Source organism: Apteryx mantelli, chromosome 3, assembly GCF_036417845.1.
Source record: "Apteryx mantelli isolate bAptMan1 chromosome 3, bAptMan1.hap1, whole genome shotgun sequence".
NCBI classification, from domain to species: Eukaryota; Metazoa; Chordata; class Aves; order Apterygiformes; family Apterygidae; genus Apteryx; species Apteryx mantelli.
This window is the reverse complement of record NC_089980.1, coordinates 78,705,488-78,733,119: the sequence shown is the minus strand read 5'-3', so window position 1 is coordinate 78,733,119 and position 27,632 is coordinate 78,705,488. Positions and strand designations below refer to the sequence as shown.

At 36.5% G+C, this 27,632-nt stretch overlaps 1 protein-coding gene across 4 annotated transcripts in view; it reads right to left on the bottom strand.

Annotated features, from left to right (window-relative positions):
- PTPRK (protein tyrosine phosphatase receptor type K) overlaps window positions 1-27,632 on the bottom strand; it is a 417,845-nt gene that overhangs the window by 94,597 nt on the left and 295,616 nt on the right. For 3 of the 4 annotated variants that reach the window (XM_067293743.1, XM_067293745.1, XM_067293744.1), the window contains exon 8: window positions 4,495-4,797. The exons of the other annotated variant lie outside the window; for it this stretch is intronic. In XM_067293743.1, coding sequence (XP_067149844.1) covers window positions 4,495-4,797 — 303 coding nt within the window. The remainder of the gene's footprint in view (window positions 1-4,494; window positions 4,798-27,632) is intronic. 4 annotated transcript variants of the gene reach the window in all.

Below are 27,632 nucleotides of genomic sequence, written 5' to 3'. Positions count from 1 at the left end.
TGATTGAAGTAGCTTTTGACTTTGCTTCACTGCATTTTTGTGATGTGCTCAAGTGTCTTTCTGCAATAGCTTTTTTTTTTCTCAGAATTATATTTCCTTAGCAAATCTTACCTACACATCTGAAAAAATAATTGGGGTGATTTTCATGGACTGAAAGAGAAATAGGTTATACTGGCTCATTTCTCAATGGCAGTAGGTCATTTATGATGAGTTTCTGTTTGCTGGTGCTAAAGATGTAAAGCTTCCTTCCTTATTTGACTATAATAAGTTTTGCCACTGCTCATGACATGTAGGTCATTAGTTTCCCATTTTGATCAAGGGCTGAGGTCAATACCCTGAATGCAGGCATTTATGGACAACTTAACATTGTATCTTTTATCAGAGTTTCTAAGTCATGGGTTTCTCTTTATTAACTGTATCCATATGCCTTTTTTTTCCCCAGTAAAATTAGTATACCACATCCCCTTGACATCCATGCTAGATTAGTTACATATTTTTTGAGACAGTTTGACATTTCAAGAAATCTTTGTAGCCCTCCTTTACTGCATCAGACATACTGCCCGTTCATCTGCTGCATTAACTTTTCTCCCAGGTGTGTTATTTTTGTTACTTTTACAATGTTACTAGTAGAGTTCTACATTTATCTTTTTCCAAAGCTCCTTGAAGCATTTTTTGTTTGTTTGCCTCCCTAGATCAAAACATTTTTTCTGCATCTTTTTTTTCCCCCCCAATATTTTCCTGGGGTGCCAGAACAGCTTGAAAAAAACACAAAGGAAACAATGCTTCTCATAGCAAATGCTGAGCTGAATGTGAAAAAAATATATATTCTATTTTTTTCTAAGGGCAACTTACAGCCCTACTTTCAAACATACAAAAATAGTGGATGTCAACTATTTCCATAAAATGTTCCATCTTGCATTTGTTTGAAGGTATTTCCTTTTCATACATTTAGACAGTATATAAAGTATTTTATTTTTTTAGCTTTCGTCCTATAATAACAACATTTCCCCCTTTCCTTTGCTGTTTACCAGAGTGATGACATATCTGGAATTTTCCCGGGAGTATGAGTAATGGCAGAATTGGACATTTGGTGTTTAAAACCCTACATTTAGCTCTAGATAACTTTACATAGAGCTGAATGAGTTGTCCTCTCCGAAACATCAGGAAGCCTCATTTGTGTTCAATGAGTGCATCCTTCGGTTGAGACCAAAGCTCTGGTATACTTTAAACCCAGTAATGGGTACTTATCCTATTACAAGTGAGCTTTTTCAATTAGTTGTTTGCCTGCTGTTACCTGACAGACTCCTTTACTAGATATCAAATCATCACTGAGTATCATGAGTTTCAGCATTTGCTTTCTCTGTAGCTGCTTTCTCAGAGCTAAAGTCACTACTCCTGCTAATCCACAGTCTTTTGCATCTGTTTCTCAATCAAAAATTAAGGAAGCATTTACTTGCTTTAATTCCATTTACCTTCCACTGCTCTTAAAAAGGATCCCTCTGAGTTGGGAGTACCCTTGTCAACACACTACCTCAAAAACATGTACACACTGCTCACTTATGCAAAGTGATAAATTCACTGCCGTTTGCGTACCTCTTTCAAAATGCCAAACATGGTCTTTGCCCAGCACGTACGCCTCCCCGGGTTGCACAAACCCTCCTCTCTTTTTCCTTTATCATGTCCCCCAAACACTGTCAGCCTCCTATATAATACAGTGTGAACAGGTGAGTGCTTGTCATGGCACAGATAATCCTGAGTCTTTGGGTACTCAGAAAGAGCTTTGTTCCAAATCTTAGTAACAGTGTGCTCTCTCCCAAAATTGAAAGACTGTGCTTCACTTGTAAATCAGTCACAAAATTCCTTGCTTTTTCTTTCTGTACAAGCTGTTTAATAATACATCACTGAAGCATTTCATTTTTATGTGGAATACAGGTCTTCTCAAATTACTATAATATACTTTAAAAATTAATTCCATCTATCCAAGTTAAATAAAAATACTTAAATTTACCATGTATTCTGAACTAGCTGTGGTCAGAAAGGAGGCTATTTTCAGACTGTCTGATTTTTCCTGGCTTTGCTTTCTTGCAGATACTGAATTAAATGCTATTAAAATCTTTCTTCAGTTGTCATTCACAGTGCCAAAGGTCTGATGCAGAGCTTGAGAAATGTATTCCGTCCTTCTACTAATTGTTTCCTGAGTTAATTCTGCTCCTGCTACCACAGACTGCTCAGTTATCGCTCAGAGCTCTGACGGTCTGACCATTTCTGGAAGCCCCCAACCCAGCTGCTCAGCATTATATAATTGTGAACCTTTCTGAAACACAGCCAGAGATCCACAGTGTCTCACACCAGAGCCCCACAAAGTACAAAATCTTCTGTGTTTGGGGAAATCCCAAAAGTTCAAAAATGTGTAAAGCTCCTTGCAGGACACCAAAAGAGCATTAGGAAACCATATGACTGGAAAGAAGAAAGGGGGGAAGAAAAGAGGAGGTAAGACAACAGGAGAGAGATGCAGAGAAGAGGAGAAGTTGACTTGGAGATGGGAGGTATGGGGAAGACAGATAAAACAACAGAAGATGAGAGCAAAATGGGAAAGACAGAAGATGAGACAAGAAAACAGGGGCTAGAAGCCCTCAGTATTGTAAATTGCTTGCATGCAATCTTGACCTGTATCTTGAAATACACTATAAAATGATCATAAACTAGACTGCACAGTTGAAAAAAAATTGCATCTTATTCCCAGCAGTATCGCTAAGACTCACAAGACGCTACTGTCAGCTCATGAGCATCGTTATCAGCAGTGTGTCTAAATATAGGTGCCTTTTAAAATGTATTAATGCTTCCTTGAAAGCAACAACTGCTTAAAATAGTTTACTGTAGCAACTTTTGTTCATTGTGTGAGATTTCTTTTAAACTATGAGGGAAACACCTCTGACACCAAAACTAAGTCCAGACAAGTTCACTGACAGCACACTGGCATGTTAGCCTGAGACCAAAACCTGTCTAGTGTGTATCATTTTCCATGAGTAATCCAAAACAAAAACAGAAGACAAAGTATATGCACTTGACCCTGCTCTTGACAAACACTACAGTAATGGCCAGCCACCATCTCCGCACGTCTAACTAGATAAAGGCTATCAGAAACCATGATCTTTCTTCAAAATACAGTCAAAAAGAAAAAGAAAGCCGTTATCCATGGACATAGCAATATTACTTTTTTTTTTTTTTTTTTTTTTTAACTCATGGAAAATAGCAACCATAAATATCTAAAATATAAGCCTAGATACAGTAAGAATTCATCATGGCTTATATTTAGAATTGACTTACAAAGAGCAATGCTAAATTTGAGTCGCATGAAATACTCTAATTCTATATTTGTCAATAAATCCTCACGTGACGCATCTACATTTCTCTACATCTCAGTAGTTCTCTACAGATCCTCATATTCTGGTTATTTAATAAGCTGTTCTCCCTTCTTTATTGCAACAGTAAACATATTCTTCTTTCATTTCTTGTAACATTGAACGCATGGCAAAAAAGTGCCACCAGATTCTAACTGTGATTGTTATCCATAAGCAAACACCTATTCTCCTCACTCCCCTCCCCTCCTTTTTTTTTTTTAAGAAAAGTAAACACACTGTACTTGTTTCAATTTTGTCTTTTTATGTATCGATACTTTATATTAATCCAAATACTCATCTTCATTTTTTAATTTTTTTTAATCTATAGCAGTATCTCTTCTCATTTTGTTGTTGTCAATATTTCAATGAAATCTAAATAAAAAGTATGGAAACTAAAACAGCTCTTTACTTTCACAGGTTCAATCCTATTAGGGTAAATATCTCTTTTTTTTTACTTCTTTCATACCAAGATTCATAGTTTAATCACTGAATATCATTATCAAGATCTATATCTATTCTTTATTTTTCCCCAACCAAGGTAAGTTAAACTGTCTTGTCAATGAAATTTTATCAAGAGCAGTTAAAGAGGAGTTGACAAAATATTACTTTAATCTGTCAGGTGTTTTCAAACAGTTAACAAATACTATATAATGTAATCTAAAATAAAATTATTGCTCAAATATATTTGGTTTTATCGAACAGAATCTTATCATCAAACTGAATAATTAAATATCATTTAAAAGAATTAATTCCATTTTCAAATAGTATACCTAATACTCTGAAAAAGCCTTCAGGTAACACCATCACATGTTTCTTGTCACCTGCAATAGCATACTTTGGGAATGAAAGGGATCTCACCCTCCTTCTTCCCGCAAGAGATACTCAGTATGAGTTGAGCTGCATGGTCAGTTTGGCCAATATATGCAGAGTTACAGCTGAAATACTTTTAAAGCTACTGTTTTGGGGCTAATTAATACATTAATAGAACAGAACTTCCATCCTTTGGGAGACATATTGTAACACGCAAAGTCATTTTCTTCTACCTCTCCAGAGTAGACTTAGACACAATTTCCATAATAGCATTTATGCATACCGTCTTCATCTGTCTGAATAATAGTCTCCTCGCTTTCCTTCCTCCCTTCCGGATTGGTTAAGATCATTTTGAGGCTGACATTGGTGTAGGGAGGCAGGTGATCCACGACGTGCTGGGCTGCTTTGGGGTCCATGTCCAAACAATCTGCCTTGCTCTCGTTGTGCCCACAGAAGTAGTGGTAGCATATGGTGACATTGAAAGTGTGGCACCGAGTGATGTTGTACCCCAGTGATTCCCAGTCCACAGCAATGTGTCTGGCCTGGATTTCAGCGATCTTTAAAGTTTTTGGTGTTCTCATAGGCTCTATAAAACAGATTACAATGAAGAAAAGTGTTGTTAATGTTCCTCATGCTTGTACTGAGCTGTAAATGTTAGGTGATACGTAGAGAAACATGGAAGCAAAGGGGACATCCAAAAAATACAAACCTATTACTGGAAGAAGAATCATGCCTTGTACAAGGTACCTTGAAGGAAAAAAAAAAAAAAAAAAAACTGCCACAGTCTCTATGTTTTTATTTCATTCTTCTCCAGAATTTCTTTGCAGGTTTCAGTCAGTGATTAAGACTTAGCAACAGTAAAAAAAAAGAACTGCTAATTATCAATGCAGCAATTCAAAACAATTGAGAATACAGAGAGCAGATGCAAGAATAGTGACCAAGAGGCCACCCAGCTGTCACCACTAGCTTCCCTTCTTGATTTTTCCTTAACTTTTTTTTTACCTGAGTAAATTAGATAATATATCATAGTGGTGAAGAGCCATCATTCACTGCACTATGATTTATCATACCACCAAGCAATGCTGTATGCTAATTACACTAATTACCTTACTAAACTAGCAGTTACAAAAATGATGCAGATATTAATGTTTATTATTTTAGTAATAAGGTGATTCACCCAAGCAAAAAACCTCAGAAATATTACAAAAATCTTTTGAATATTCCCGTTGTATCCTGCCTTCTTTCGACCCCCATAACTTTGCCTGGACTTTGCTCTGCACTGGTGATCATCGAGCCAAGCTCAACTGCTCTCCATGCTTGGATTTCCACCAGCAGAATACGTGATACTCCCCAAGCTGTCATCAATCTTTCATTGTCTCTGTAGCACGTTCATTCCTCATGCAAGACTAACTTTTATTGTTGAACTTAAATAAAATGATTACACAATGAAAATCATGATCATGACTATATATACTAGAGATTCACTAGAATTATTCCAAGAGAATCTCTATAACCTGCTAACATATACTTGTTTGCCAGAGAAAATAAAGCCTGCTGGAGGTACAGCTTCAGCTTTGTGCCCTTGCCAGTGTAAGGTCAGACCGTTTGAGATTATCCAAGCAAGTGGAATAAAGGATTTGTCTTTCTAGGCTTAACTCTCCTGTGTAACTTGCATTTATGAAATGAGAGTCCCAACCAAGCTAACAATCAGCCAAAAGCACAGATGGTATCTTGAAATGAGGAAATGTGAATCAGTGTAATCTTTCAGGATGCAGTTTGCAAGACAAACCACAAACATTTAGTTTCAAACACCAAAACAACTAAATTCTAAATATAGCATAAAGGTATTTCTAGAAACACAATGACTGTTAAGGATTAAAAGTCATGCTCATTTTGTTTCCATGATCAATCCTTCTCTTTCTGAATTTTGAACACGTATGCTTCCTTTGCCCTTAAGTGCTGATTAATCATATACATAGTGAAAAATACAAACGAAAAAACAGACTTCCCAGGCAGTAGCTTTCTGAACATATTGTATATTGTGACAATAAAGATCTAAAGCTGAAAGGTACCACTGAATAGGTCCTTGAGAGATAAGAGGAGTGAAGAGGAGAAAGAAGGGTTTTTATAGGGTAAAAAATGGGTGGTGCTTTAGCAAGTACAGACATAGGGATGTGGTAGTCACAAAAAAAAGCAGCAGCTCAGTAGGTCTTCTGAAGGAGCTGATAAGAGTCTTCAAACAACCAGTGTTTCCTTAGTCACTGCAAGTGCATAGAAAAACAAAAACTCAGGTGTCTCAGAGGAAGCTTTGCAGCACCGAGCAGGAAAAATTTATTGGCCTTTTTTGATATGAATGACAGTAAAAGAAACAGTTATAATTTGAAGCCTAGAAGAGTAAATATATCTCCTTCACCAAGGAAGTATTGTATGGTATGCTTATTTTTCTATCTAAAAGGGACTGATCCTTCATTGAATAATTCCCTCTTTATTCTACTAATCCAGATTAGGCCTCCAACCACCCACTTTATTGCAGACAGAATTTCAACCTGAATTTAAAATTTATTAGAAATTCAAAACTAAACATAATACAGGTTATTTGGCTGTGAAGTTTTAAACTATTAATGTCTTAAACTTAGTTTCATCAGTAGCAGAAAAAGCACTAATTTCATCTTGCTTCTTTCATGTCAAGATTTAAAATGCATTCCCACTATGCTATACAGGATTTTCAAAAAAGAACAAAAAATTAAGAGCTTTGGTAATCTTGAGGAAAATTTGTTTTACAATTCTATGCAAATTTTACAAATGTGTCACAGTATCAGAGGAGATATTGAAAGCATCCTTTATTCACCTGTCAAAAAGGAAAGAATGAAAGACAGAGTGTGATCTCACTCTCTCACAACTATTCCGTTCTTTGGCAGAAATTAACCAACTTCTGCAATATTGAGATGGTAATTAAAGTCTGCAGAGTCTCTCAACAGCTTTGGTAAACTCTGCCAACTGTCCCACTGCTGCTAAAATGATGCTTTAAAAACACAATTTTACCCTTGCCTTTGGGCAACATTCATCTCAGGGATCTCTGGAGGTAAAGTCCAATTGTTTTAAACTACCACACCACAAAGCCCCCATCTGTAAGACCTCAGTAGAAAGTAATCTCCCAAAAATTATTTTTCTCAAGTAAAGGCTGCTGAATTTTTGAGTAGGCTTCCCAAAAACCTCAGCATCTCATTAGTAATAATTTTATTCTAGATGGGGACAAAAGGAAGTGCTCACCTGCCATTCCTCCCTTTCCCCTGTCACACTTAAGGGATTGCATTTTATTGAAACATTTTCTTAATCCTACTGCGACTTAATTTCCACTTACAGGTTCTCTTCTGATCTATGGATATTCTTTCAGTACTACTAATTCTGATAAGTTCATCTACATTCTATCTTTCCACTTGCTTTTTCCTACCTTTCCTATTTCTCTCAAATCTAGAACTTGTATCCAAAACACATGGTTATCCAAACCCATGACTTCTCCCTTCTTTGTTGAATTAACCTATGTCAAACCAGTACCCCCCTCCAAAGAGAAGAGAAATAGGACTCTCTCAAGGTATCTGTTCATTTCTTGATCTATTTGCAGGAGTTTCAACAATAGTAACAATGGTAGAAAGCATTCAATATTTTCCAGTAGTTAATTTACCAATTGCCCCTGTGAGAAAGGTAAGCATTTTTTAATTCTTTTCAGCGCCAAGGAAAAGACACAAAAAGGTCAATAGCTTGCTCAAAGTCACGAGGCAATTTACTGCCAGAGCTGAAAGAGCACTAAGCAGCGCCCAGCAGCTCCCGGGTCACGCGTGCTCTGGCCACTAGACAGCACTGGGTATCAGCCCCAGCAGTTCAACTATTGCCTTTACACTTTGCGTTCCAGTGGTTACACAGAAATGCTAACTCCCCTGCCAGCTCCTCAGCTCCAGCTCTTTCTTAAAGGAGTTTACACCGATTTTAGTAGAACAAATTTGAAAGGATAACTGTGCCCAGATAGTAAGTGAATAGCTGAGCACAAGGCCAAGTTATTTGAAAAACAATTGCTTGACTAACTCACACCCAAGATTCATGGTCTGAATCTATTATCGGGTTTTAACGAGGGAGAACATTTTTAAAGGTTTCTTGATTTTGAGTTTTGAATTTGGGTGAAACAACACATTTAAGGATTTTTTTTTCATCGAATTTTTTTTTATTTAAAATTTGGGAGTTTATTCAGCTATTTTTTCAAGCCTTTCTCTCCAGTAGCAAACGCATTTAACACTGGAGGCAGTTCTTTGCGGTGGCAGCAGAAAGTGCTTAAGCACTTCTGCTGTTGAGAGAAACTCAATATTCTGTGACTATTTCAAGCTCTTAAACATGAGCATCCTGATTGGCAGAGTCATGTCCTCCAAGAGAAAGATGGCAACAAGCCATATGGAGGACTTGGAAGGTTTGTTTTTTGATCTTTGAATCAGTGAGAATATGTAATTCATTGTTCATATGAGAGATTGAGGAAGGAAGGGTTCAATCCCAGTTTAAGATGCAGACTGAAGGGGACAATTAGGTACCCAGATAATTGGGTAATATGATAGTTACACAGTAGTTTAGGTTAGGCTAAAGAAAGGAAAAAATCAGGGTCGTCTTGCATATAGCCTCCAACAAGTACCATTGCCTTCGACTTCCCTCCTTTTGTCCTTCCTTGACCACCAGTCTGCCAATATCCATATGCTTTCATCCATTATCATTGGGTCCTCCAACTCCTTCTGCTGACTATCTGGAGAAAGATCTGCACATGACCTTAATGAAAATCTATTATTTTCCCCTGCAGTTTTGCCACTTTCCAGCTTAGCCAGCAGGGCTCCTTTTCTGACACTCATGCTGGTAATGTCAGCATCCGTTTACTGATTTTCATGTTCCATCTTGCCACCTGTTTTGGTTAAAGAATTAGTCAGCTTTCTTCAGCAGCAAAACTAAAATTCCCCAGCTGGGCTCCCCCCCCCCCCCACTTTTTTTATTTTTATTTATCTTAATATATCTCCTTGCTTCACCTTAGGTCTTTTCCCCCTTCACTGTAGTCACAGTGGTTAATCATCAAGAAAGATTTTCTCTGTCAAATGCACAGTGTCATCTTCTTTAGCCTCTCGTCCGAGCATACTCACCTCTAACACCTCCTGCCCACAGGGCTGCCACTACAACCTCCATACGGATCTTCAGAAACTCCCATCTCTGCTTACAGCTGACCTCTCTCTTTGCCTTCAGCTCTCAATGGCTGGGAAAACTGAACTCAGTTATCTTCCTCCTCATCCCCTTTACTTTATCTCTTGGCACATGAATACTACCTATTACTCTCTAACTCAGACCCATCACCCAATCTGACTGTTGTTACATATACTGAACCAATTAAAAAAGCAGAAGCATTAGAAGAAATTCAAAAGAATAGAAAAGAAACCAGAATAATAGAAGAGATCTCTACATTCATACCAATTCCTCATTCCTTATTCAGAAACTGCAGTAACTAAAAGTATTACACGCTTGCGGCACTCACTTGCAACAATTTATGGATCAAGAAGATTTAACCTAACTTTACAGGATAAACTAAAGAACAGCTTTAGTAATTCTCCAAAGGTTAATAATCCAGGAATAGATGGCAAAAGAGACAGAACCTATTGACCTCACAGCACCTCTCAACTGCAGGATAATTTAATATGAAGCTCCAGACAACAAATAAAATGAAATTCAATTTCTTCAGTGCTTGATAAGCAACACGTGATATGACAGGTCAATATCAGAGCTTCTTTGTAGAGATTATCTTCATTTATACAGAGATGGCAGTGAAAACAAAAGCCCTCACAGCTGCGAAAGAAACAAGGCCAGAGTATGCATTTCCTCAGAACCAATTTTTAACGATAAAACTTATTATCCTGCTGTCAGTCAGAGAAAAACAGGTGTCCCAGTGTTGTGACAAAAAATAAAATAAAAAAAAATAAAAATAAAATCAGGATACTAAAGTCTGACAAGTTCCTTTGCTTTTGCTGCCTTTCATCAGAAATCCTAAATGTTGATTGTTTCAATTCCATTTATCGGCAGGAGAGGAGGGAATAGGTTTACTGACCAGCAGATAAAACACTGCATGAAATGGAAAACAATGAGACAAATTTTAAAGCATGGGAACACTATTCAGATAAAAAGGAAGTGCTCCTTGAACACCAGCATATACTGTCATTCAGTGTATACTGTCAGTATATATAATTCTTTAATCGGGGTTGATTTTTTGATTTTCTTCCCTTGAACTCTTTCTGGTATGGCATTACCCTCAGGAGCTGACTTCATATTTCTCTTTTAACTACACTGACTGAAATTCATGTTAATTTTAACAGCAACCCAGGTCGATTTGATTGGTGACACAGAAGGAGAAAACTAACGGCAAGAAACTTGTGACTTGGAGGGTGAGATGCATTGCATAAATTTATGTAAGTTTTGAGGGAACAGCAGAGAGATGGGAGGGTTATATTAAATAAAAACTCTGACATACAAAAGCAAATGTATGACAATTATTAAAAAAGCAGAGTCAATTTGATTTAAGATAGCAACCTTGTAATTTAAAGCAAGTGTTTCTGACAGAGGCTCTTTTAATTATCTTGCCTTGACATTTTAAAATAAAAATGACATAGGAAAAAAATGCCCTCATTTTTCTGCAAATATTCTCAGTCTGAACAGCCACTGGAATTCCCTAGACTTTACTTTATGAGAACATGAGCCACTCTGTCCTGTGGCTTCTCCTGACCTTTCCAGGATGGGTCTCTCCTTGGCATGTGGGAAATAAAAGAGGATTATTCCTAGATGTCACCATGGTTCCTGCTGCTTCCTTGCTTCATGCAAGGTCCTACAAAAACAAAATGTTCCCAAAACTCAAAAAATGTTACAGTCCTGCTGCTGTAAAGAATCTCTTCTAAAAAGACTGCTGATAAGACCATATAAGAGTGGTATGAGTGAAAAGCACTAGACAAAGCATAAATCAAGAACAGAACAGCTGTCAAATGCACAATAAGAAGAAACAAATAAACAACTTTTCCTCACTAGCCCATTTCAGTTGCCTTATTCTCAATTACTACTTTTGTTATTAGTGAGCAATGAATCACGGAAAAAGATTTTATATAGATACTGATTATGTTCCTTCGCACTATAAACTCAGTTAAGACTGCTGTACGCAAAAGTGCATCATTTGTTGTAAAGGACTGGACTAGAGCTAGCATAAATTTCAAAAGAAGATTAAAGTGAACAAGAAAGCACAACAATCATAATCGCTTCTGTATTTCTTTGGGTGATCTGCTGCCTGCTAAGGTATTCTTGGGCATCAGTGTCTCTTAACTTTAAATATCTAGAACATAGGTATGTACTTTTAAATTAGCCATCGAAACTCTATTTATAGTCAGAGGGAATTAAAAAAGCATGTGTTATGGCCTGATTCAGCTAACTTACATACCTACTTTAGGAGAAGAGAAATTGTCTCTTAAAATCACGCAGTTCTCCACTGACCAAGAAGGCAACAGTGATGACTCAGAGGTACACATCTACCACTGGTCAGATGACTCTCACCCAGTGGCTGCATCTACATCAGTAAGAGATGCGGTGTAATGGCAGTGGATGCATACAACAAACCTGTTGGTGCTTGGGACCTGACATCCATGCTATAAACATCATGTAGGCTTTTACTAGCTGTAGTTTGGACTCTTAAATAGAATGTCCCTTAGTGGTTGGAGCATGCTGCATGCACCCCGGGACATATTTTCCAGTTTGGTTTCAAAGCAACGTGTTTTGCACATAAGGAGACAGCTCTGCATTGCAAATCAAACTGTAGTAATTGGGGACAATCAAGAGATTTTCTGTGAAAATGCACTTGTTACCAAAGCTAAAGCACTGATGTAGTATCTCACAGCCTCCATTAGAAAAATCCAGGCCAAGTCATTTGAAAGTGAGCAAGAAACCAAGGTAACATCTATAATTAAGACAGGTTTTCAACAAAGCTAAAGAATCGCTAGGTAATGTGATCTGTTTTAGAATATAAAATGAAGACCCTGAGTTTCAAGGATTATTAATCTACAAATCCAGAAGAATTTAGTTCAGACTCAGCCCCTAATGAATCTAAGCCATACTCAAAATGCCTACATTTCACTAGAAATCCTGTATGGAGAACCTATACCCCTCTGAGATATGATTGCGCCTGCCTAAGTGAAGTGTTTACCAGGGAACTACCTACAACCATGCAATCTGAAACTGGGTATAGGCGGTAGGGTAGAATTTCACCTGTCTGAATATGGCTTTAGGGCTGGAGAAACTTAATAGCCATAAAGCTTCTAAAAGAAAGGTAAGTCTCTTCAGGAGCTTCTAGAGAAAACAGATCTTAAAACAAAACTGACATAAGAGCATATGTCATTTAACAGTATGATGGTAACACAGGAAGGCCCAATTTATTCAGACATCCCAAGAATGCCACATATTTCAGTCTAATTTCCTTGGATACCTCTTTCTCTCATGAGGGAAAAATTCCTGTAAATCCTATTCAAGTCTCATCCCTCTAACTTAGACAGATTTTGTTCATTTCGAGTTAAAGGCCAGCTAGAGTTAAAGGTAAAAAATCAATTAACAGCACTGGCCTCATCCTGTAACAACCACTTAGTGATAGTTCATGGCCTGTTATCTAGAGTCATGTCCTCTTTACTGCCCACTTGTGTGTATTCCAAGCCATAATCACACAAAAATCATATTACTAACAGGAACAATGCAGAGTTTTCAAAAGGTATTGGAATAATAACTTATTATTCTAGATACACAAGTTTTGGAGTATCTTCTATCCCTCATACTCAGAACATAAAAATCAGGACACCTGTCATACATGTAAATACAGATTGGAAGGTCTAACCGAGGTACTGTTTTTCAAATCTTGTGCTGTGTCAGTGGTCCCCTGACTTTAGGCAGCCAAATTTGAGAAGTCAGGCCTTTAATCTTTTTAAACTTGGAAGCATTAAGAAATAGGGAACATCAAAGAAAGAGAATTCAAATGAAGCTGAAAGAAAGAGTACAATTTGAAGTAATTTCAGCAGTCAGACAGAAACTGAAAAATTAACAGGTATGTATTTCCACGGTAAAAACAGAAGGGATTTCTGGGCATCTCCTTCCCCCAGATGTTTAACACGTACACAGTAAAAAACAAATACAGATGCAAACACAAAAAATGCTTTCCACAAATCTAGTACGTTCTTCTATTCCTCATATAAAATACGCGGCCAGAATAAAAGGATAGCACCATGGATTTATTTTGTTGTGTGATTGCAGGAAAATCTGTGAGCTTTTTCTCCTTTCGTTTCAACTAGTGTCTGACTTATTAAGCTAACTTACAAATTTCTTATTGACCACATACTTCAGGGAGCTGAAGAAAACATCTGAATTATTACAAAGATAATCAGCTGTGCTACAGTAGTTTCCGTAGCAATGAGGGGATATTCAATATATTTTAGGACATACCTTTTCGGATGCAAAATATAGCTGTCCTTTGCTTCAGAGGTATAGTAAATAGATGAAATATAACTGACTACTGACAATTATTTGTCCATTCCCTCTTGATGTTATGTTTATTTTATTGCTTCCATGCATGATTAACAGTTTGTGTATCCTTCACATGTAATCAATAGCTGTGAACTCTTGTATTAGCTTTAGAGATTAGACATCCCTTGATAATAAATTCCATTGATTTCTCCAGTTTAGCTTAGCTGCAGAAATCGCACTGCATTTTTTTTTTGAGCTTAAATTAAAAGGAAATATATAGCCAAGGAAGAGAGAGGAAATGCTGGTGTGACCTCTTTAAACTCATTCCTCTAGATGAATGAAACATCTCTAGTACGGTAAAACTGGAATCAGTACGTCAACAAGCATCAAGCTACAGCAGTAAACATAGGGAAAGCCTGACATAAAACATTACAAAATTCCCAGGAAATCTGTCCAGGACTTCAATTGAAAAGATTAATTGTCTAAAGTCATTTCTGAATTACAAAATTAACAATAATGGCAAAAATGAACCTTCAACTTCAAAATTAGACGCATGGATATATTAAAACAGAATGGAAGACCTAATCTGGAAAAAAAACCATATATATATTTATAATATATATATTTATACACACACACATACAGATTTTACACACTTTAACAGTGAACCTAACCATTCAACACTATGAAGAAAGCATTTACAAACATTTATTTGAATATAAATCACTGGCTTGCTTCAATGATGCACTTTTCATTTGTCTCCAGTGAACATTCATAGACATCATTTTATGGTTTTGTTTACAGACAATATATTTGGGACCCTAGGATGTTATGAGTATCAATGCAAAATGCCTATCTTGGAGCAGTGTGAATAAGCAATACAAGAGTTTTCTACAGATATGCTTTAGTTCCTTTCTCCTGTATATAAAAATTTTAGTCCTCCAAGTCAGAAAGCAAAATTATCACCACAAGAAAATGTGGCCAACTACAGACCACAGGCTGTAATAAATAAATAGTAACACACAAGAGAGACCCAGATCTTGAATTCACCACATCCACTGCTGATGACTAAGAATTTGAAAACCGCAAGCAGTAACAGTGAAATGAACTTAAAACTATTTACACAGATAGATAGATACACACACGTACATATATACACACATATATGCAGACACATATTTGTGTGTGTATATCACATGGAGTCTTACACTGGATATTTTTTAGCTGGTTGCCATAATGTTTAGCTCATTATGCCACCTCCCGCATACGTACAAAACTCTTGATCTGTCAAAATGCACCTTGCATCCCCTTTCTGCACGTTTAATGAAACCTTCCCAATCCTCATTGCCTCAGCTCCCATTTCTGCCCATCTGGTTCCCGTAGCCCCTCGGCACCCTGGCTGAAACCACTGACCCTGCACCCTGCAGCCAGCAAGGGCTGGAATTTCACTCCGGTTCCCAGCCTATGAACTCGCCCTTCCAATGCTGCATGTGTACGATAGAATCTAGTAATAACATCATGTGGCACCTTGATCTGGCTCTGCCCCTTTCAATAAATATCACTATATATCATATAATGTATATATCATACAATTTATATATATATATAAAAAATATAACTCAAATGATAAAACTTGACTGAATCAAAAATTCACAAATAAGTGGCTTAAAACTATAGCATAAATGACACACAACGGTGCTAATAACATACCTTGTTATATTATTATTGAGTTCATACTACAACTGTGTCATACATGTCTGTTTTCAAGTAAATCAGAATTCGAAAGGGCATATGAATGTTCTTTATCATCTGTAAGTGGCACTCTGTCCTACAGCATATCTCAGTCCTCCACTCCCGGAATACAGGTCATCTATTGCTGATATGGTTCTCACATTTAAATTATAGATGAACAAGATATGCTCAACAATAGTTGGTAACAGGCCACTATAAAGATCTGAGCTTGAGATTCTGATCTACCTAAGTCTTACTGTGATGTGAATAAAAAACAGATTTATAAAAATTGAGTACAAACATCTTTAAAATTATTTTTCTTTTTAAAAACATAGATACCCAAGATAAATTGTTAAATTATTGTAGAACTATATTAAGGTCTCAACTTACAGTTACAAATTTAAATGGTTTAAAAAAAATACACCAAAGAGCTCTCCGCAATCGTACATGAATTAAGGCATGATGATTTTAAAATTATAAGCAGAATCAATGGGAAAAAATCTAAATCAACAGAAACTTCATAAATCCATCACAATATCATCTAATGCTTGTGTTGTCTATGTCTTGTCCTGCCAGTGAAACAGTACTGATTTTTATCTTTTTTCCTTCCAAATGTCAAAACTTTTAGCTTCTGTTGTACAGAAAAGGTTTTCCTTAAATACTTTCAAATTTAGTCAGTCAACTGGCTTCATTTTTTTCTTGGTTTATTAAAATCAAGATTCCGAGTTGAAAATGTAAGCAAGCTTGTCATCTTCTTAAGTGTGGACAAAAATAAAACAGGTGAATAAAAATGAATTCTTCTGACATTAAACACTTGAAGAAAATGAGGAACATTTTTCAAAGGTATTTAGAACTCTAAAAATGCAGGTAAGGTCCAAACATGCAAATTATTTTTTAAGTTAGTTACTTGACTACTATGAGTTTTAACACCTTTGAATTTCGATTCAACAGCACCTAAAGTCACTTAGGCACCTGTGAAAACCCCACTAAATGAAAGCAAAAAACTTCTGAAAACCTTGGTCAATGACCAATGACAATTCACTAATAGAATGTAATACTTTCCCCAGTTTAAGGAACCAATTATTTTAAATGCAAAGTCCTTTTTCTTTATGTCTCCAGCACACCTTAAGCAGGTATTGTCTAACAAATGTTTTATACGACAAAAAAGTTTCTGTGCATTTTAAGCACATGACAATTTCAATTCAACTGTCCCTTCATGTAATGAAGAGAAAAAAATGTATTCTTGAGTAAACAGGGAAAATGCTGTTCCTGATTTCCTAACATAACAGTCATGTGAAATACTCATTCGAAAAAAAAAGCCTAAACTTGTTAATTTCTGAGGAAAGATGATTTTTCTGAGAAGTTTTTTAAAATGTTTGTTTTTAGCAAGGAAAAAGATGATAAGGAATATTTGTTTTTTATGTTGACTTGCACTGTCTGAGCAGAATTCATACGATATCAGTTCTCTTTTCTACCATCATCTGGCTACAGATGTTTGCAAGGCCATTTGGGGAACTGGGACCTAATCCTGCAGAACCTTTTGTTACCAGAGATGCCTTTGCTCACAAGGAAGAAGGCTCTGTAGAACTGAATTCACAGGCACCTTTCTTGTGTCATGAAAGGGGGTCCTTGCTGCAAAGAATGCCAATGCAACAAAAAGCCTACTCACAAATGGAGGCACTGGCATGCTGGGGAAGTGCTTGCTAAAGTATGCTGTGAAATCTAAATAATATATTTCTATTTAACGTTTAGCTGCATAAAATACTCTAAGAAAAATTTCCTGCTGTTTTACTTTTAGTCAGCTACTGTTTCTCAAAGCTATTGTGTTCTGTCTAAGCAGAAACTTGGAAAATATAAAATAGCTCACCCTACAAAGTAATTTATTTTAGAAACATAATTTCCTCTTTGCAAACTTACTCTGAAAACTTCTGTTTCATTCCATGATCCCAAGACACTAAAATGCTACCGAAAAATGATCAACTGTAAAACTAGATCAGTGATAACATAAAAAGGAGGTAAACCTAGCACCTTCCTGGAAGGAGCAAAAGAAAAATAATTTTAGATGCTGTTGATGGTAACTTATACTCATTTTAAAATGGGATGTTTTGTAAAAAATGTGATTAATTAATGAGCAATTGATCTTGCTTTATACAGAACAGATGGTGTCATTAAATGCAAAACCAACAAACTTGGTTTCTATTCATAGGCAAACCTATGTTAGTTCTTCACTTGCAAAAGGAATCACCGTTTACTTTGCGTTTTGTTATTCTAGATATCTATGCAGATCTCCATCTAGTTCAAGCTGCCAATCATACTCAACAATTTTACCGCATTTTACCTTTCAAAAAGATACTGTATTAGCACAGTTGTCTTGGCTTCACTGTTATAACAAAACAACTGCTGATGTTACATTCAGACCAGTGTGATTGTAACAGTCACCCAAGAGAGTGTCAATCATGCTTGCTGAGTAAGTGGAGCATTAAATTATTTTTTTATGCCTATGTTGTACATGCTGAATCACTGTCATCATACAATCACAATAGAATACAAAAGGGAAAGGCTGCCAATTAGTCAAGGCCACACAGGCACATACACTATAATTTGGAAGCGTGGGCTAATTGCTGGACACCAGCATTATGTCACTTACAACAGATTTATTGCTGAGTGCAATAAGTGCCTAAGAAAAGAAAAGTACAACAATTTCTTCCTCCCAACTTATTGCTGAAAGGCTTTAAAATTCTGCTGAGTGTGTATTAGGCAATTTTTAGAGCTAGCTCCTTTCCCATATAATTTTTTATTTCTGTATGTTAACCTTTTGGAGACTGGCATAATGTACATACACACAATCTACTACCACCCCCTCTTTTCACCACAGTCTACCAACTCATTACTTTTATCAATAACCAAGAAAATCTGCAGGATTAAAAATCTCTTGTAGAATTTCTTTAATAGCTCCAGAATTACAAAATTCCTCAGAGTTGGCTTGAAAATTTTCATGACTGGTAATGAAATGATTTTTTGACTTACATTCCAAATATGCCTGATTCTTGACAGCTTTGCCATTCCCTTTCATGATCACTCTATTCATATTCATACCCACCTTGCTAGTAATGCCAGCCTTAATCTCCCACTGGCCATCTTCCCCAAAATCACCTTCTGACTTTCTCCTTGAATTGAATCTTAAGGTTATGGCAGCTTTTGCCTTCCTACAACCAACTGCTACTTTAACACCTAGGTGAAATTAATAATAATTTGAGATGTAACAACAAAATGTGCTAGCAGGAACAAAACAACAAATACATGTTACCTTTCTGCACCCCCCTTCATTAGTTGCCTTTGACTTGGACATCTGGGAGGGATATTGAATTACAGCATCATGGAGCAATTCAGGTTGGAAGGGACCTCTGGAGGTCAACTAGCTCAACGTCCTGCCCAAAGCAATTCTATCAGGTTGCTCAGGGACTTGTCCAGACTACTTCTGAATATCTCCAAGGATGGAGATTCTACCTCCTCCCAGGGCAACCTGTATGGAAAATACTTATACCTGTAGATAGAAGATATAAATGCAACTTCAAGGCTTGGGCTGACTTCTAACTATTTGGTGCTTGGAACAAGACTCCAGAAGAGCAGAGAATTCCACGGTTCCCTAAAGAAACTCAGAAATTGTTTTGAATCTTCCTTCACAGCATTCGACACCGGCCTCTGTTACATGGCAAGACACATCACAAGCATTTCACTTAAATTTCACCTTGCTATACAATTTGACATACAACTTTGCAGTTCCCAGAATATCAGGAGCATTACTTACTATAAAGAAAATACTATTTTTAATTGCAGTATTTAAGTTAAATGTGCAAAAAAAATGTTAAAACAGAAAAATTTAGCTTTCATCTTCCCAAAACTCCTGATGTTAGGGAATAAAACTGATCAATTCACTGTCCTCTAGTCTGCATATTTTCTTCCGTTATTTAGAAAAGTTTGGCAAGGAGCAGTTGTCTAAACAAAAACAGATGTGGTTGTCTTGTCTAACCATTAGATTACTATACATAGTTACTAAAAATGTGTTGCTTTTTTGTTTTTGAAGGGATTGGGTTGTTTTTTTACTTCTAATGGACTTTAAAACAGAACTCAAGAACAGAACTCTGTCACCACAAGTGTTTAGTGAGGCAGCAAAGTGCATTGCCTTCGCTTCTTAATGAAATTGAAAAAAAAGATGAGAAAGGCCAACATTTTAAATCTAAATGTATATGGCACTTAAGCCAATGTTTAAACTTGTAGAAAAAAATCACACACGTCAGAGTCTTCCGAGAAACTGGCTAATATCCTTCTACTTTTCTGATCTGTTCTACCATTATAATCACCACTATGATTATTGAAATATATGCTCTTGGATTCTTTTTTACCTGCTACACTATTATGCTACTCTTTTCAGCATTACAACAAAACAAGTAACCAGCTCTAATTGGTTTTGAGCAAAGGTTTTTATACAGTGATTCAAGACACTGATAGAAGATATGATTTTCACAATAACCATTTAAATCAAGCCAGTTAGCTGAGACAGAGAATTAGCTCATTTTATAATGAGTTGTCTCATCAGTTATTTCTGCCAGGCTACAACAGGCACTTAGGCTTACCTAAGTGACACAGGGTCCACAAGAAAGAGAGTATATAGTCTGAAAAGAAAGCGTACAAGTTGTACTTCAAGCATAATTCCTGCATCGTTTTAGACTAAAAGTCACCAGGGCTATAGGAATTTTTAAGGAAAGAACATAATCCATGCTCTAACAAGTAATGAGTGCCCCACAAGAACCACATACAAGGAAATGCAGAAGTCCAACAACCCATAGGTATTCGTTCCAAGCGGACAACAGACTGCTTGTCTTCTTTTAGACACAAATGCTACTGCCTAACTGAAACAAGGCATATGAAATGAAGTTTCCTTCAGTTGCTGAAGGGTTAGGGTTTTTTGGTTTTTTTTTAACTACTTTCAATTTTAATTTAATATTTTTTCTAGACACAAAAATCCTCAAGGAAATTTTTTTGAAATGTCTGGTTGATTTCTTTATTGTTGTTGGCTCTGAACACTCATTCTTGCCTAGCTATCTTGATTAGACCATGACAGAGTAGTGCGCTGAGAAAACTGCTATCTATCATGGAAAGTGTCCAAAATACTTTCTGAGCTGGTTTTAATTATTTTCACATATCTTTGTTTTTATTATGTCTAATAGATCCTACATCAATCCAAATTTATCTAAATATAGAATGTCTGAAGAGCAAGTTATTCACAGACTCATAAGAAATTAATTTAAATAAAATGGCCTACAAAGGAAACAGCTTTGACTTTAACAGAACTGATTGGAACCTGAGTTTTACACAGGAGCCTAAAAGCCTCGTTATAACATTTAGTATTTGGGGAGGACAAGTAATCAGGCCAAAAGATGCTGGATTATGTTGACAACAGACTAATATGCATTGCTTGCAAAGGTAGGCAATGTTTTAAAACATCTGTTACCCTCATCTCCATTTGAGTACGAAAACCCAACTACTTTAATTTCCTTAACGTTCCTTTGGGGGGGGGGGGAGAGGATGAGAAATCACTTTAATGATACTGTTACGAAGTAAAAACAAATGACTGAGCTGTAGCTATGATTACAATTATGACTATGCTTCGCTACTGCATAGCTGAAAATATCCTAGCATTATGTGGCTTGTGCTACTGCTTGAGTTCAATTTCCTTCAGATAATGTATTTGGATTGCATAAAATGCCTCTTTGGTAAAACCAATAACTGAATCCAGTGATAATTCCTCAGGGAGTTATAATTTATGGCAATTGTCTGTTTGCACCACTTTCCTTAGTAATTTGTTCCAATGATTAATAGCCTCACTGCTAAAGATAAATAAGTGTGCCTTACTTCTAATTTGAATGAGCCTGGCCTCAGCATGCAGCCATTAGTGGTTCTTATATTTTTCCTCTTCTAGAGTAGAGAGACCTTTTGACCCTGGTATTTTTTTTCCCCTTATATACTCTACAGCCGCAATCATCACCTCCCAACCTTTCCTTTTAAAGACTTAAATGATTGAGCTCTTTTAAGTCAATGACTATAAAACTACATTTTAAACACTGACTCCTGTTGTGGCTCTTCTCCGCATTCCTCCCAATTATATATCAGTCTTTTCAAAGCACATACACCAGATCTGCATGCAGTGTAGCAATATTGGTCATACCCATAAAATGACATCTTTCTTTCTAGCTGCTACTCACTCTTTTGCCGTAGCATTATACCAAGAACTATTGTTTTCTGTTTATCTATGTCCCCCTAAATTCTTTTCAATTTTGCTGTACTACAACTTCCAAATATATGCATTCATTTGTATTTATATATACATAGTAGTCCATAGTATCTATACAGAATCTCTATTTTAGACTAGTGGAGGGAGAAAAAAGTAAAAAGGCAAAAAAACCCACCCAAAAACCTCAAAACAAACTTAAATCTCAAAGCAATTTCATAAAAAATGTTTACAAAATTCAGACAAGTGGAATTTCACAAACTGATATGAAAGCGTTATAATATTATGATAGCGTTTTGAGCTATAAGATTAAAGGACAGGCTCAAATGAAGGGCAACTGACCTTATCTGCAAACATCTTCACTAGTTTGCTTTGCTCAGAGCCCAAAATTACAAATATGTATATACAGATGAATTAAAATACGGCATAATTATCAACTGCACAAAAACTCTCAAAAATAAAACCAGAAGAAAATGTCAGTGCAGCAGGAGAGTGGGGCATGCTGTGCCCCTATATAAACAACACAAAAAAGAAGTCATGCTTGAGTGCAAAAACAATCATACGATCCTTAAAGACTGGTGTCTTACTGAAAGACACCAAAGTTTCCCCAAGGACAACTTGAATTAGAGTCAGAGGCCAAACATAAAGACACCTCTCTAAAACCTAATCCCCTTGCCCATTTCAAATGTCCCTGCAGCTTCCGATAAGGAAAAAACACTACTGGGATTTCACTAGCAGTTTTGCTTGTTTTTCTTTAGTGTTTTCAAAGCCAAATAACTCAAATATCTGAACGAGTATCAACACAACTAAAATAAAAGCAGATGGCTTCAGCTAATCTCCTTTCACTCATCTATAGTAGCTTCGATTCTTTCCTTTCCATACTATCTCCTGGCATCATCATCATTTCAGTACTTAGAAGACAAAAAATGCATTAGAAATTTAAAGGTTACTGCTGTGGGTTCACACAAAGGGGGATTCTTAATCCTAGTCACTTGCTTTTCCACTGTCATCCCTAGTCCAGATGTGGATTAGGCACAGCAATGAGCCCCATGTCTTTTCAGACTTGGGCTGAGCCTGGAAGTGTGGTACCTTTGTTAAGTCTACTAGCCCCACTGCCCCGCTCGGCTCCCTCAACTCTCATACTTCAAACACGGCCCACATTAGAGGCTCAGGTGTGCTGGATTCTACTACTACAGCAGCTGGAAAAAAAACACTTCTCCGCCTTGATCTGATCTAACAAATTTGCCAGCAATTCCAGATGCCTTTTTTCCCTGACAAAGGCAAAATTTTCATGTGCTTTCCATTTTGACTCACAAACAAAAAAATAGGGAGCAGAGGCACTCATGGTGAACATAAAAATATCACAAAATATGTTTATATTCTTCACAACAATCAGAAAAGCATTTTAAAAATTAGCAATAATGTACTTCAGTCTCTCCGCCATCTGGCTCGCTTTCATCAGGAAGGGTGATCAGTTGTGCTCAAAAATCGCAAGGAGCACTCCCTCTGTATTATGTTGCATGGCAGGTCGGAGGCCAGGGAATATAGTCAGCATCAGGTCATATGATGGGAAGACAGCCCTGAACTCAGGTCCCCTGATTCAAATCCCAGGACCCAGCACCAGGACCTCTCCTGCCTCTGCCACATTTCCAGAGCCTCGGTCTAAAAGGGACATCTTGGGAAAGTTCAGGTCTTGGATGGACAACACCAGGTGGCACACTACGCCGCTCTGAGGACTATGACTGGGACACCAGGAGGGTTTCTGCCCTCCACTTCCCTCTGCCAGCCTCCCTCCTGAACCAAAATAAGACACCCCACACAGACAGGAAACACACTTTAGCTTCAGACAGCCTTAGGGCTATGCTGCATGATCAAGTGGATGGTCTCCTCATCCACTCTCCTTTACTCTTACAAATGGATATTATAAATCAATAAACATGCTGTTAAATTGATTTTTTTTTTTTTGGTCGAGACATTAGATGCTGAATTAAATAAGCTTTAAATAAAATAAAATTCCAGCAGAGGAAATTTCAGAGTCTGAACTGAATTAACACAGTCGAAAAATTCCCCAAGTCTTCAACCTCTCCAACTTCATGCTGAATTCTGGGTAAATCAAGACAAAATATCTAATAACAGCATACTACTGAACTTTCCAAACACCTCAGGAAAAATCCGGTGAGCTAAGGTTACAGCTAATTCACAACCCAGTGTACAAGTACTTTAAATTATTCCTTGAGTTTTATCTCACCCACTTAGAACTTCATTTGTCGATATATTGATAATCAACTAACCTTTATAAAGCAGCTTCTATAATTCCTCTGAGCATTTTTACTTTTTACTAAATGAAGTAATTATTCAGTAGTAAATTTAGCCAACCTTCTAATTCACCTCCTCCAGTAGATAAACAGTATATTGAACACTTATTAATGATCCCATTTCAGAATCAACCTCTTGCCATTTGAAGGATGAGATATTTATTTCCATCTGTATTGTGCAGCTACTTAACAGGTATTATCTCTCATGTCACAGTTATCAAGTTTCCTGAAAAGCCTTCTCTGACACAGTTTTATATGCTATTAGCAATATCAAACGCCAGTTTTGTGTACAAACATTGCACATCTGGCTTCATTCACAGGTGTGCTGTCCACAGAGTAAACTCGCTGTATGAGAAAAACACTGAACTTAATATATTTTTCCCCCCAAAACAGAGGTAGAACAAACTAATACTTTGCAAAATGGTAATGAGAATAATGTAAATATCTAATAAATATGTAATAATGTAATGTAAATATGGAATAATCTAAATTATATAATCCTATAGAAAATTAATTCATTCCCTGGGATAGTGCCATAATTAATAAATATAAATGCCCTCACATTTTGTTTCCAAAACTGCCTATGTTTTGCTAGCCAATTCTGTCTCTGAATGCCAGCCCAATAAAGCCAAACAGGCAAATGGCAGAATGTTATTTTGTATTGCAAGTAGTCTTAGCTTTACCTAAACAATAGCTGATGCCTTTTCAACTGATTTATATTCTGGTTATGAACATCCCAATACATGTACACAGCTCTACACTTTACATTTATGCACTAAGAAATATCACAATGCCTTTATTAAAATAATAATAAAAAAAAACACTCAGGAAGCTGTAATAGAAGTCCATTTTGCTTCCTACAGCTAAGTCCATTTTGCTTCCTATAGCAGTGCAAGCTAGGATTTTTAGTCATAATTACTGGAAGTATAAAAGGAGTAAAACTACAGTCCATATAAGACAAATATTCCATTTCAGGATATACAGTAGTTAAAAATCAGTAAGTGTTTCCTAACCCTGAAGGTGGACTCAGCAGACCCACTTAATGCTAAGATGTTAGGAAACAATTTTCATTTCGCATTGAATTACATAGTTATCTGAGCTGCTTAATTTAAGCTTTAATTAGTTAGTTTCATTATGTTCCCACTGCATAATGAAACTTTGTTACAAGCAGTTGTCCGCAAAAGTTTATTACAGTTGATGATAACAAATGATAAACTAAATATTTGGATTGCTTTCTTTTGACATTCCCTTAATAGAAAATGAAAACCAGAGAAAAAGTTGTCTATGTTTTTAACTTCTTCCAAAATGTGGAGTGCTGGTTTTTGGGTTTTTTTTAAAACAGATTTCTTCAATTTACTATTATTTCACATTGCCCTACACTTTCAAGCTTTCTAGTACGTAACAAACAATTCTTCCCTTTCCCCAACCATAAAGGATCAAGTTCACAGCATTATTTTATCTTCTCATATATGACACCTCTCTAAGAAAATAGTTAACTATCAGCAATCCTGTTTGCCTCTAATGCAAAACTGGTAAGTCAAACAGCATTTGTCAAAACTGTTTAAAGAATATCTAAAGTTGTATGCTCAGGACAGCCTTTCAGTTTTGGAATATGTTACATTATAAAACCACTTTAATGCCTTTTTGCTGAAATGGTACATTTCTGTGCTGTTTGGCTAGAATAAATATTGAAAAAATATTATTTAAGGTTATAAAAGAAAGAAATTAAGATGATTTATAATCAACTCACATGTTCAGCTATTTCAAAACTGTCAAAAATATATAATCAGAGATAGAAGAGATGAAACACCTACTGTGGTGACAGATATACTCAAAATGATTGAGCTAACAAGAGTAACAAACCCACAAAGAGAAAAAAATAAAACAAGGCCTCTTACATTCCTTTCACATTGCATTTTTTTTGCATTTGGTATTTACTTCCCAGCTACTCCACATAAACTATTATTAAATAAAAGCCTTCACATTTGATATAGCATGAAGCTGCTACAGTTATTCTCTTGATATTCCTGACAGCCATTGTTGATCTTTTGCCATTTGCTGCAATTTTGCATAACAACAATAATGCAAGTGACATTTTTACTACAGGATAACTTATGAAAGAAAGAAACATTTTAACGCTTAGGAAGGCTGCAGGTCTCGCGATTCAAGCACCCACTGCGATGGCCAGGATGGGCGATTGCCATGCAGCCTGCTGTGTGCCTGGCACACGGAGCAACCCAAGAGCACAAAATGCCACGCACCACCCAGGCCTCTCTGCACACACAGTAGCAGGCTTTTATACTGCACAAATATACATCAGCTGTGTTACAGCATTCAGCTGGCCATGCCCACAAACATCAAGATTTCCCACTCCAAATGCATTTCAGTTTATGTCACTGTAAATTCACATACTCCTTTCCTCCCCCTTCAACACCACTTCTGCTTCCTTTTTCCCCCCAACACGGTCTATCCACAGGTCGAAGAGAACCACTACTGCACCCCCAGACAAACACAGCTCAAAATGGTCAACCCAAGCTCAAGCCGTGTGTGCGAACATATTTCTTTGATTGTGGACATATTAAATGCAAGTTTCTAAAGTTAGTATTTAAACAATCTAAAATTGTTTAATAAAGAACATTGATTGGTGGAAAACCACAAAAAGTTTTAGCTAATTGCCATAATCAAATATCATGCAGTGCTGAAATGAGAGTACTGAAATAAATCTTGCTTTTTGATAGTTCTAACTACCAAAAATCAGGAAAGGCAAAATTAAGGATCCGCCCCTGCTCTTGATTGTATTACCTATCCCCTCCATCCACGGAAATTGTAACGTTTTTATTAACTTCATATTTATGTGCAAATGAAAAGTATTTAATATTCCATGGATTCTCACAGTTCTTTTTGGTTAATAATAATGTTAAATTTAAGGCATAAAACAAAGAATCTTCAAGAAAGAACCTTCAAGAAAGATAAACTGTTTGTTCTGCAAGTGCCTCTGCATATGAAATTTCTCATCTTTGCCAAATTTTATTACATAAAACTCAGTGTGTTAATACTTTTTGGTTGTATTAAAAAAATTACAAAATGGGCATAAACTTATGACTTACTTATTCATTTTTGCTCTTCTCCTGGCTACAAGTCATTACAATCTGCACTAGAGTTCAGTCCAAATTATATGCAATTTACTCTTCTACATATGAGGGGAAAAAAAAGTAATTTTGAAAAATTCAAAAGGAATTCTTCATAGCAGCTCTCTCTTCCTCCCTGAATGACTGCCTATTTGGACTTTGTATCTCTCAAAACATCAAAGTTAATTTTAAACACATTGTAATGTTTGGAGGCTTTTCCTAGAAATCAGTGTAGAGATTATAGAGCACCTGCTCTTCTCCTTCACTTCCCTTTCTTAGATTCGGTATCAGACTGAGGAGCTGAATTTAGCTTTCCAGCACCACGTGAAAGGAGAGCCATTAACCTCCTTGTAAGCTTATAAGCACGAGTCACTTTGCAGAGTACCTCCAGTGTTTAGAGACACCTCAT